The 13,112-nt window shown below is 38.8% G+C and overlaps 1 protein-coding gene across 1 annotated transcript; it reads right to left on the bottom strand.

Moving 5' to 3' along the window:
* Window positions 1–123: 123 nt before the first annotated feature.
* Window positions 124–12,782, bottom strand: LOC117830082 (matrix-remodeling-associated protein 7-like). Its single transcript, XM_034708026.1, has 4 exons — window positions 12,328–12,782; window positions 10,115–10,148; window positions 9,901–10,006; window positions 124–621 (listed from the first exon to the last, which is right to left on the bottom strand). The coding sequence occupies exons 1-4, from the start codon at window positions 12,697–12,699 to the stop codon at window positions 507–509; spliced, it is 627 nt and encodes a 208-aa protein (XP_034563917.1). The 5' UTR covers window positions 12,700–12,782; the 3' UTR covers window positions 124–506.
* Window positions 12,783–13,112: the final 330 nt, after the last annotated feature.

A 13,112-nucleotide genomic window follows, 5' to 3' on the forward strand; every position in this document is an offset into this window, starting at 1 on the left:
CACTCACACACTCACACACACACACACACACACGCTTTCACAACAATGTTCTTTATTACACAATAAGGAAGTTATGCTCAAGGATCGTCACAGGATAAGTACCTGTTACACACTAGAAGAGGGTGTTATTGAATTAAAAACAGACTTTATTAAAAATGCACATATTCCTTCTTTCTTTAAACATGGATTTAATAATAGGAACAATAGTCCTTTGTCCCCTTTAGTCCTTGTTTGCATATGCGTAGCTAGAAAATCCTTTCTCTGATCTGGAAAAGGTGGAGCTGCTTTTGTTTAATGTGTTTTGACTGCAACAAGAAAAAATACAAAGTATCGTATTACAACATGAATAAGAGTTGTTTGGACGAAAGGATGGTGAAGCTGTGTCGAATACTGCGAACGAGTTCATTAAAGTATTTGGTATACTGGAGTAGTCCTTAGGCAGGGCTCACAGTTTCATAAACGCAGTCAGAGGCAGGATGGCAAACATGAGGAGCCAGAGAGGAGTTTCAGATGGAGTACAGTCTGAGCTGCTCCTCCATGTCTCCCTCTGAAACCTCCCCAAACGTCTCCTTGTTGTCTTTCAGCAGTTTGAAGATGGCCGCCAGTTGATCACGTTGCACCCTAGGAAGACAAATAGAAAAAGAAGTGTTTGATTAGTAAAGATAAAACATGATCCTCAGGTCAAATCCTTCCTCCAAAATAACACTGGGGTTGTGAACATATTGAAACCCTGACAGAAAAAGCAGCTCCTCAAAGAGTTTGTAAAACTGAAGGCAGAAAAGCGCCCAAGATTATAATAATCCAGAATAATGGCAGACTCCGGTGTGCACTGTGTTTGTGCTCAGGAAGACGCTGGAGGAAAAATTGCAGAGCAGCAGTTTCTTGCAGGCTGAGCTTGTATGCCGTAGACTCAGACGTGTGGTTCTCCTTCAGTGAGCGCTGGTGTCGGACAGGACGACGTGGAAGAGAGAGCGACCAAATGAGCTTGTGATTTGGAATACTACGCTCTAAAATATTGATTAGCTGAGCCCAGCCCAAAGAAGGGAAAAAGCAAGCCCCAGCTTTGTCCAGAAAAGTTCTTTCAGCACCTCTGAAGCAGAAAGCAGAGACACCAGAAAGATCTCACAGACAGATTTTAGAGAAGTGCCCTTACTCTGTCCATATTCAGATGTACCTGTTACCTTAAGCCGTTGCTAGGTTCAAGGTTACTTTATTTATACCTGTAGGTAGATTTTGTTTGCAGTGAGTCAGCTTCCTTAACATCAACACAACAAACAGCACAGGACAATACATGACAAACAAAGTGACAAAGTGCTTAGTGCTTAAGAGGTAACCCTTAATAAAAACAATAAAAACAAGAAATGAGCAATCAATACATCAATAAAAACAAGATAGAAATAAAATCAACCATGGTCAATAAAACAAGAGAAAAAGAAAGAAAGAAAGTGCCACCAGTAAAAAACGAGATAAAAAGGTCCATAATTACTCAATAAATAGTGGAGAACTTGTTTGTAGAGCATCAATCTGTATTACTGAGACTTGTTTCTGATACTGATGGCTGCTGGGACAAAGCTGCTTTTATATTGCTTGGTTCAGCATGATGGGACTTTACACCTCAATCACGACAGGAGGAGCTGAAATTCATGGTTCCATGGGTGGAGTCAGCCATCCTCTGTAACTGTCGAGTATCAGCCTGCTAAGCTCTTTATGCACTCCACGATTTTTTCTCATCTATCATACTGTGTCACAAGCATAGACTGTATAAAATATGGATGTAGTATCCGTGACGTCACGGAGGGGGGGTGGGGTGGGATTTGAGCCTCCTCGCCAACAGCTATGCGTTCCTGTCCGGGAGTCACATCAGTCATGTCCTTATTTGGGCAAAAACTCGTAATCTTAATATCTTCTGAACCGTCCCGTTAGAAATAATTTCACCCCCCGTACAGTGTGTGCCGATAGAGAGATTAGCTACGTAGAGCTAAGCCGTCTTTTGAACCAGGCTATAAACATGTTTATTTCTGCTGCAAAGATCGTCTTTTTTGAATTGGTGTGTATGTAGTTTCCGGTGTTTCTGCAGCCAGCCTCAAGCGGATTCTCAATGAATTGCAGTTTATAACACTTCTGCATGGGCTTCATAGTTTGAGACCGAGGTTGCAGCTTGGTCACAAGCTGGTCCCAGGCAGGAGTGACCACTCTTAAGCTTTTACACGCTCTCTACTAACAGTTGTTAAAAGTTCTTGATAAAAAACCAGGAACTACCATCACTGTGAAATCATTCAGAAGTTAAATGTATTGACCTTTGACTGCTTTCTTTGTTTGGCAGATATGTGTCTGATGTATAAATTAGCTAATGATCAAGCACCACAACCGCTTGAACAATGCATGTCATTCTGCAGAAACAATGCTAGCGAGACCAGGGCGTCTGAGAGAGGTGACCCAACTGTTATCTGAGACGGCGTACGCTTCAGTGTTTTTAAAACAAACGGAATTCATGGCTCAAGGTGCACCAGTTATGTGATCACTGATTCAACCTTTGTACACAACAGTCTCAAAGATGTATGTGTTAATGTGACATACTGTTGTGGATTGTTTTATCATTTGTAGTTTGAAGGTTGTCTTTTTAGACTGTATGTATTTTGCATTCTTAGATCGTTCTGCCCAGGGACCCTTTAGCTAACTCTGGCTGAGCAGTTGTGTTGTGCATTGTCATAGTCAAATAAACCAATAACTAAACTACCACAAGACATCTCAACTTATTTTTTTAGATACCAGAGTTCAGAATAGTTTTTACTTAATCTAAGTCACCATAGTATGATCTAAAGTCAGCCAGAGCTTTTGACCTGACGTGCCTTTCATTAAGATCTCTGCTGTGTAAGATCTTTGCAGTCGTGACTAGAGGTGCAGAGAAAACTGTAATTTCTGCACATTATCACACTCAGCTTAACTGTCATAACAATACTAAAGGAGAAAGTAAACACAAGCGTGGCTGACGAGAGTGAGCTCAGACCGGTTAATCATTCGCAGACAAATCAAACAAGAAGTAAGGGATAATTTATGGTTAGCAGAAGGCGAAGCGGAGGAGTCCTGACCACCCTGAAGGGTTCTGAAAAACATTGACACCAGTTTCAAACATTTTTGTAAACCATTTGATTTTTTTTACACCAAGTTCCCCTGACCAGGGCACGCAAAATTAAAACTAGGCCAAAACAAAGAAGTACAACTTTGTAAATGATGGAAAAAAGGAAAATAAATGGAAGCGTGTTTGAATCTTTGAACTTTTTAACTCATATTTTTATGATATGTTTTCACTTCTTTCCTTTTTACTTTACTTTATTTACTGAAACTCTCTTCCTTGTATTACCTACCTCTCTTAGTCCTTTCCAATACCAAAGGCAAAACAAATCTCTTAAAAAACGGCTTAGATAAGGGTCAGGGTTATCGAAACCATTCGCATATCTCAGTGAATAAATCAAAGCATTTGAACTTTTCGTGAAGTAAAGGTACTGTAAGTATGTTTCATTTAGTGTTCAATCTATCTCTCCCTGTGGAGAGCAACAGCCCTGATCTCTGTTCAGATTTTATTGGTCAATCCTGCAATGTAAAAAATCCTCCTGCTGTCTTTTTGAAGATCTCATCAGGCGAGAATCTGTACAGTGGAAAAATGTTGTTAGGGCTGTTAATGCCACTTGCTGTGTCACCTCTTATGACACTGACTGGCACAAAACCAACACAGAAATATCAAATCTTCTAGATCAGGGGTCAGCAACCCGAGGCTCTGGAGCCGCATGCGGCTCTTTCATCCTTATGCTGTGTATCCCTGTGGCTTTGGAAAATAAATGATGAGTAATCAATTTAAGTGTATTTTATTTTTGTTTGTTAGTTTTTTTCTTTATTGTAATTTTAAATTTGAAGATTATTGTGAATTTGTAACATTAAAATAAAAAGCAGTTTAATTTGTTTACATTTTTGTCGCTCCAAATATACATCACAATCTTTGAAATTCCTGCTGGCGGGTCTCACACAGCACTTATATTTTGCAAACATGTATTTTATATTGTTCAGTGAAATAGTGCGCCTTTAAAAAAAAAAAATTTAGGTGGACACTTTGCTACACACTCTGGTACACGAAGGATGACGGCACACAGTATTTTTATTTTGCAGATGGATAATTTAAGTTCTGCTTTTTATAACATGAACCTTTCCAGCGTGTTTTTGTTTCTCAGAGTTTAAAATGTTCAAAATGGTTTCTTTGCATACAGAAATAAAATTTCACTTTCTCTGTAGCACTTAATTGATTTCATAAGCAACACACTATATTTTTTTATACATAGCATAAAGGTAGAAAAACAATATGCACTATCTTCATTTTAGACGTCAAAAAGGATTTGCGGCTCCCAGCGTTTTCTTTTTTATGGAAACCGAGTCCAAATGGCTCTTTGAGTGTTAAAGGTTGCCGACCCCTGCTCTAGATGATGGTCTCATTTGTTTTTGTAGGTAATTAAGAGGAATCAGTATACATTTTAACCTTTTATGTTAGCAGCTAAAGACACCCAGCAGGACCTTTTCTGTGCAGTATCTAAAAACTACTTTTTTGATTTTTAGTTTATTCATAAAGATCATCCTGGCTGTTTCTCCCTCTGACACCAGTTATCACTTATAGAAGATATATTTCTCTTACAGAGGACAAACTTCCATTTTGCCCCTCACTGTGGTCATAAAGGGATTTTGCAGAGATTACCTCATCGGCAGTGTCCCTGTCCTTGTGTTACACTGACTCCTCCTTGTGGTAGGACAGGGTAGAGGCCTTAGAGGATTAACTAACACTTTCTGTCAGAGGTGATGACCTTAAGGTCCAATCAACACCTGCTGTGACACCTGAAAGTCACACTTCTAATGTGGGATAACGGGGGCAGCAGGGGGTTAGGATCAGAGTGGGATCAGGTCAGCAGCACCACTCTGTTATATCACGGCCACCTGAGGACAGCTGAGGAGGCAAAAACCACTGCTGACGACGCAAAAGCTTTGCTTTCTCAAATTGGCCTGACTCAAGGCGTTAGAATAGTTTTCACACTACGACTGCATGTGAGGGTAGAATACATTTACCACACATTAGTTCCTCTGTCAGGCAGTTGAGTGAAAGAGCAGCATGTGCAGATTCATAACAAACAACAATACTCTTCTGCAAAGAGACTTCTTTGTTTGCTTTTATCCATGCAGAAGAACCAAACAGAGAAGTGTGAGCGGTGTCTTTAAATCTCGTGTCATTCAGCCTTCAGCTACTGCTTGGCAGAGACTTAATCTCGCCTTATTCAGACTGACCCAACAAGGACTGACTGATACAGCAGGTAAACGTGGGTGAGATGTCAAACACACACAAACACATGTGAAGACAGTGGAGAGGAGATTAGAACAAGGAAGAGGAGGACAGAGGGTTGAGCAGGTACACAGATAAAGGGGACCTGAATCATTGAGAGCAAAGAGTTATCTGTTGAATTTAACATTTGTGTGTGAAATTTGAGAACCACGTTTTGATGAGAAAGCCTTTTTGAAGCTGTGAATTATGGCTTCATTCATGTTCAATACATCTTTTATTTGTTAAACCCTTTAAGATCAGTCGGTGAGTTGTCCACCATCATAGACGACAACATGAAGAGTGGAATTACATAGAAGTCTAGATACCCTCAACTCACTGGATGTCTGTCCTCTTATGTTTCGGTTTTGCCTGTATTTAGTAAATAAGGCCATCTTTTTGGTTGCCAGGTTGTGGAAAATCCTCCCCAACAATAAATTAGTAAGTAAAGTTTAGTTATATAGCACCTTTCAAGAGCAGAGGTCACAAAGTGCTTGAAGATTAAAATGCAAAAAAGAGAGATAGCAAAAAGATTTTAAATACAGACTCATTTTATACGGACAGATTGAACAAAGGCAAGTCTAAACATGTGGTCTGTAACTGCTTTTCAAAAAAATATCTGCAGTGTGCACAGTTCTCAGACATTCCAAAGTTTAGGAGCATCAACTTCAAACCCACAGTCCCTTTAGTTTTGAGCTTGGTTCGAGGAACAACCAGCAAACCCTGATTGGTGGACCTAAGACTGCTACTAGAGGTGTATCGATTCAGCAGTTCTCTCATACACCTGATATATCTCTATACGAAATGAAAAACATTTTAAACTGGATACTGAAACTGATTGGAAGCCCATGCAAAGACGTGAGGATGGGTGCAAACATGAGATCTTGACGATGATTTTGTCAGCAGCATTTTGGACCGCTTGAATTTGGTTCAGAGATGCATTGATAGAAATGTGAGAAGAGGGTTACAGTAATCCAGCCAAAACAAAAGCATGAAAACCATCTATAGTCCAGGTCTGAGTTTGGCTATATTCCTTAAGTGGTAAAAAGAAGAACAAACTCTGTACATGCTGGTCCAGGCTTAGGGCCTGAAAATAAAATTTCTAACATGATTCTTATGAAACACTTGTGTGAAGAGCTCTCTGCTTGTGTAGATTTGGATGTCCCATGTGAAACCAGGGAGACCTCTCTGATGTTGTCCTGTACATGTGGAAAAAGTTTCTTCAGATGAAAAAACACATCCTGCTCTCTTTTAACTTGGGATGTGTATGTTCAGACGACGCAAACCATTAAAATTCATCACCCAGAATTATTAGTCAGTTCAAAGAATTGTCAACACTTTTATCATTGTAGGCCTGAAATGTCAAGTCAAGTCTAGTCAACTTTATTTATATAGCACATTTAAAAAAAAAAACGCAGTTGGCCAAAGTGCTGTAGGGGAGAACGGGGTTGGTTGGCACACTCGTTAAATCCCGCCACCAGAGGGCGCTGTCTCTAAAACTGAGGTATGGACATTTCCAGAATTAGGATCAGAGCTCACATACATAGTCCTCTCTTGAGTAAGACAGCTGAACTTGAGGTGAAAGGACTTTTTGTGTTTTTCATGTCAAATTGTAAATATTCAGCTCCTCAGTATTTCTCTTCTAGGCTTTTAAACGATGGGTTTATAACAAAACAAGTGTTACCCTTACAAAGTGTAAGGGGAAAGCTATAGTTGGATTTTTACTAGCTAGCTAGCTAGTTGTTAGATGGTTGTTAGCATTGATGCTAGCAAAAAAATCCAGTTGTGGTTGGTCGTCACATTCTCTTTGGGGTTGGTTGTCACATGTAACAACCAACCCCTATGTTGGCAAAATCATGCATGGTGAAATTAGTTGGAGTGTGCAGACCCTACATTTGCCCTCACTGTAACTCAGACAGTGACTGCATGTAGCCTAGCTGAGTAGACCATTATTGTGAGGCCTATTTGTTTTGTTCTTTATGTTGTTATATAGGCTGACCTAAAGATGTGTTTCCTGTTCATGTTCCTTACTCATTTTATGTTAAAATGCATTAAGTTATGTGGGCCTATCACTTGTCAGTGCAATTAAACTTTCAAATTTAGTTCTGCCTTCTTGCCTTTTTTAAAAGATTTTTCCCATTAAAATACCATGGTGACAACCAACCCCATAGTGTGACAACCAACCCCATAGTGAGTGACAACCATCCCTGTGATGGGGTTGGTTGTCACAATGTGTCAGAGTGTCTTTGATAGTTAATAGCCTCTTTGTTACATGAGTTGGAAAATGAGAGGGATACAAATTTCAAGCCAACACCTTAAGCTACAATTTAATGTAGGAATGACTATTGAAAGATGTTTTGATGATGAGCAATCATCCAAACAGTAAAAAGTGTGACAACCAACCCCGTTCTCCCCTACTAGCTTAAAAAAAACACAATCAATAAAAACAAATAGTAATTAAAAAAGAACTGATATTAAAAACACAAAAACAAAAATAAAATGTAGGATGTCTCGCTCAATAGGTATTAAAAGCCAGTGCGAAGAGGTGCGTTTTAAGTAGAGATTTAAAATTTTCAAGTGTCTCAGCATGCCTTATATCAGGAGGCAGACTGTTCCACAGTGTGGGTGCAGCCACCGCAAAGGATTCGGTCACCTCAAGTTTTTTAGCCTTGTTCTCGGAACATCTAAAACCACCTGCTGCGTTGACCTGAGTGCTCTGGCCGGAGCATGTAGGTGCAAACACTCAGACAGATAAGAAGGTGCAAGCCCATGTAAGCTTTTAAAAACCAACAACAAAGACTTGAACTGGATCCTGAAACTGACAGGAAGCCAGTACAGGCATTATGTGATCACGTCGTCTCTTCCCAGTCAGCAGGCGTGCAGCCGCATTCTGAACCTGCTGTAGGCGACGAAGAGACGACTGAGCAATACTAATATACAAAGAATTACAATAGTCCAGCCGAGGCGTGATAAACATATGGATAACCTTCTCAAACTCATGAGAAGGAAGATAGGCCTTTACCTTGCCAAGAAGTCTAAGCTGGAAGAAGCTTGTCTTAACAACGGAGGTGATATGTTTATCAAATCTGAGCTTACTGTCAAAGATGACCACAAGGTTCCTAACAGAAGGACGACAGTGAGACACCAAATTACCAAACACACTGTCTACACCATCAAGTAGATCGGATTCACCAAAAACAATGTCAGTCGTATGTTGTGCCTAAGCTAGCGCAGCCACCCACCATGGATACTACCATAATGCTATAACGCTTCCCCCCTAAATGTAAAACAAGCAGAGATGATAGATGGCATTTGCAGAGTTTGGCAATATTTTGATCTAGAAAATTGGGATTAGAGTGTTAAGTTGGTGTATAACCCTCCAAGATGATCTTGTTACACTTGTATTCGAGTGGTCTTAATTTGAAAACCATGCAATGCAAGTTTATTGATTTTGCTATACTGCAAGCAAAACGAACATTGGCCTTTAACTGGCAGAAAACTAAAGCACCTACAATCAGTGCTTGGTGCTCAATGGAGAGAATAACGTACACCTTGAAAAATAAATGACTAGTTTATGAGGGAATCTGGAAACCATTTAATGATTATATTAAAAGTGGAGATCTAGGAGGGCTTTTACAGGCTGGAAACCTAGAATGAGATACTTATATGGACTTGTGGTAGATCCCAGAAAAAGGATGAAGACACTGAGAACTGGTGTAACTTAAATTTTTGTATATTTGGATGTATATTTTACTTTATTCAAGGTACCTTTAAATGTAATAAGGATTCTGTCTTGTGTGCTTAACAGACTTCGAGAGAGAGATGAATGTGGGTGGGAAGGGGTGTTTTGTTTGTTTGGGAGAAAATAACAAAAAAGTGACTTTTGTATGGTACATAATGATGGTGTAGTATTTATGTCTGTGTAATGCACAATGTACATGGAAAAGTCAATGAAGATGTTTAACAAAAAAAAAAAAAAAGTTGGTGTATAACCAGCATAGGCATGCAGACGTTAACTTGCAAGGAGGACTGAAGCCTGGTGGTGCAAGCTCTTCTAGTGTTAGTCACACTCAGGGAACCGATGTGATATCATTTACCCACAGACTCTGTGATCCAGTGTTTAACCATGCTATATAAATTGTCCTCATTTTTGAGTGTTTTCTTCCTTACACCAGTTGGTTAGTTAGAATTTAAATCCCCATTTTAACAACTAGGAAATAAGTTTCTTCCCAGCCTTTAACAGTCAAAGAAATCAATAACTTTGAGTACTTGCTAAGAAAAAAGTAAAAAAAAAAAGGCATTAAAAGTACAATATAAGAATTGTCAGTGTTGCTTTCTTTTAGAGGCATCATGGTTCATTTCAGTCTGTGTCATAGCCAGTTACAAACTCCTCACAGGGCCTTACAAGCTCTTAAATTCACTGGGAAAACCCATGAGGGCTGTTGAACCATTGAGAAGATCACTGCGAAGGCCCATTCAAATGAGTTTAAAAGACCTAAAAAGTTTGCTGTTTTCAGAAAGTGGTACCAATATTTGTAGTTTTCACCAACCTCTGCTCCTCCTCCAGCTCGTCCTTGGACATCATCGATTGCAAGTGGCTGGATCGGGCCTTTCCAGGGACGTACTTCAAGGAGTTGTTTTCATTTGACTCTTCATCTGAGAAAATAAAAAAGTGAATGCTGATTAGATATTTGCAAAAGCACTTTATTTTGACCCCGGTATTCCATGTACATTAAGTTTATTTTAAAGAGTTTAAGTGCTTACTGTAGATGTCTGGACTCTCTGTGGCTCCTTCAGTCTGTGGGTGAGAAAAAGCACATTTTAGGAGCTATTTTCACAGATTGGATTAGCAATGCTGCTCAATAAATATCTCATGGGAGAGCTCCTAACCTGCTTGTGCTACCTGTTTTTCTCACCTCACCTGGATGCTAATCTGGAAGGTGTCAGGGATTTAAAACCCAAAGTATTTGTTTCACAGCTTGCTCCTTGGGGTGCAAAATCCATGCCCTATCCCTTTCCTGTTTGGTCTAATTCAATGACCCACTAATAGGCAGACACCTTAGATATCCTACACAGGCATTAAGGGGGCTTAAAACAAGCCAGGTAGAGTCATAACAATGACCAGAGTGCTGTGGGCAGACGCAACATCCCTCCAGTTTTGTCTTAGTTATTGGGCAACCTTTTTAAAACAAGGTTAGAGCTGTTCCCTTTAATGTTTTTATGGATAGAGATTTATTCTGACCTACACAAAAAAAATCATCAGTGTGGATCTTTGGTCACACAAGGCAGGCACCTTCTAGGCAAGTTCTGTGGTGCAGAATAACAAATAACTTGCATGATGAAGAAAGGCATACAGGGAACCAGTGTATCATTCCCATCCCATACTAAATACATGGTTTAGATTTGGCCTGAACTGAATTTAGTCAGTGTTGGATGTGTCTGAGCAAGATAGTGGCCACATCTCCCAGAACAGAGTGAAATATTAGCTCGCATCTGTTTTTTCATGAGTTAGCAAAATACTGTGAGCAGCTAAAAAGCCTAAAAGTTAGTAGTGCAGTTAAAAAGATCTCCATTAGAATCAGAACATTAAATGTTGTAGCACATTTATCATTAATGCACAGTAATAGCTATCAAGTGATGCAACATATTTGGAAAAGTAGCACTTATTAAGCCATGATATTTATATATTTAGTGTTTATATTGCATACTGCACCTTAGCTGCCTCACAGTGCACGTTATATTTTGTCTTTCCGTATCACCCTGGAGTGACCCTTATGGCTATCTGTCATAATCATATCATAATCACACCATGTCAACCTGTCACTCTCAAACTTTTTACACCATGTGATAATTCTATTCTTATTTTATTTTATCTATCTATCCTTATATATATATATATATATATATATATATATATATATATATATATATATATATACATACATATATATATATATTTACTTTATTTAATTTTCTATTTTTATTTGTGTCTGTGTTGCTGATACAACTGAATTTCCCCACGGGGAACAATAAAGTATTATCTTATGTATGTATGTATGTATGTATGTATGTATGTATGTATGTATGTATGTATGTATGTATGTATGCATGCATGTATGTATGTATGTATGTAGTTTGGAAACTCCTTCTCGTTTAAGGGTTTGTATTTATTTTAATTATTTTAAACACTGTAGATTAATACCAAAGACATCAAAACTATGAAAGAACATATATGCAATTATTTAATTAACAAAAAAGTGTTAAACAAAGCAGAATATGTTTTATATTTTAGATTCTGTAAAGTAGCCCCCTTTCTCCTTCATGAAAGCTTTGCACACTCTTAGTCTCTCTCAGTCTGCTTCATGAAGTGGTCCCCTGGAATGGTTTCTAATTAACATGAGCCTTGTCAAGAGTTCATTTGTAGAATGACTTGCCTTCTTAATGTGATTGAGACCATCAATTGTGTTGTTCAGAGGTAGGGTTAGTACACAATGGATAGCCCTATTTGACTACTGTTGTAATCCAGATTATGGCAAAACCAGATTATTTGATAGTTTTGATGTCTTCAGTATTAATCTACAATGTTGAAAATAATTAAGATGATTAAAAACCATTGAATAAGAAGGTGTGTCCAAACTTTTGACTGGTAGTGTATGTATGTATTTATGTATGTATGTATGTAATTAGGTACTTCTAACTTAATTTTTTTTTTAAGTGTCAACAATTTCTCTTGTTTTTTTTTTTTATCAACTTGATTAAGTGCCATTGCAGATTACCAAATTGAAATGCTGGACTTGAATCTCCTATAGATTTATTCCCATATGATCATTACAATGTCTAGTCCTCTAAATAGTTTAACTTTATTGTCCCCTCCAGCTGAGTAGGACGCAGTCATTTAAAGAGATTGGGAGTATTACGTAATTAAACAAACAAACAAACAGACGTCTCCTCGTGTGTATAAGGATCAGCTGACTTACTGAAAGCACTGATTTCACTACATCCCAGTGATCGTGGCAGCTCCCACTGATGTTACACCAGTCGTCCTCCACCTCCTCCTTCTTCTTCTCCTTCTTGTCCGGTATGTGGCCGTTCTGCTTCGGCCCTGCTGGATCTAATCCTCCCATTGAACCCTGTCCGGAACATCGTCGCGGGTTTGCAGAGTCGGCTTTGGGCGAGGAGCCGCTGAGAAACGAGGTTGCAATTACAAGCGCGAGAAGCGTGAAAATAGCTGCGGATAGAACAAAAGTTAAATCCATGATTGTGGATGTCCGGCTGCGATATTGTGCCTCCCCTGATACTACTGTCTGCTGCTGTCCATCGCACCGCTTGCAATAATCCTCCACAAACATCAACACTAACGGGCAGCGTTTAAGGGATATGGTACAATCTCCTGTCCGAGCAGGACGTCACATCCTTCGGGCACGCCTCCACGTCCACCGAGTGTACCTCGGCCCTACATCCCCCTACATGTTATGGGATTTTCAGATCTTTTTAATGAGCCGGATTATTTGACTCGGTTCAGTAAAACGGATCGGTTCTTTTGGCTACAATGTGGAGAAGTGTTTGAGATAAGATAAGATATTACTTTATTGATCACCCGGGGGTGAAATTCAGTTGTTACAGCAACCCAGACATAAGTACAATCAAGAAGAAGTTACAATAAGTAAAATAAAATAAAATAAAATAAATTAAAATAAAATAAAAAAAAAAAAAATAAAATAAAATAAAATAATATGAAATACAATACAATAAAATAAAAAAT

This window comes from Notolabrus celidotus, chromosome 18 (genome assembly GCF_009762535.1).
Source record: "Notolabrus celidotus isolate fNotCel1 chromosome 18, fNotCel1.pri, whole genome shotgun sequence".
Lineage (NCBI taxonomy): Eukaryota > Metazoa > Chordata > Actinopteri > Labriformes > Labridae > Notolabrus > Notolabrus celidotus.

Coding starts and splice junctions, on each gene's coding strand:
- LOC117830082 (XM_034708026.1), bottom strand. CDS start 12,699: ATGTTTGTGGAGGATTATTGCAAGCGGTGCGATGGACAGCAGCAGACA. Junction 10,149..12,327: donor TAGTGAAATCAGTGCTTTCA/GTAAGTCAGCTG, acceptor TCTCACCCACAG/ACTGAAGGAGCCACAGAGAG. Junction 622..9,900: donor GAGCTGGAGGAGGAGCAGAG/GTTGGTGAAAAC, acceptor TTGTCTTCCTAG/GGTGCAACGTGATCAACTGG.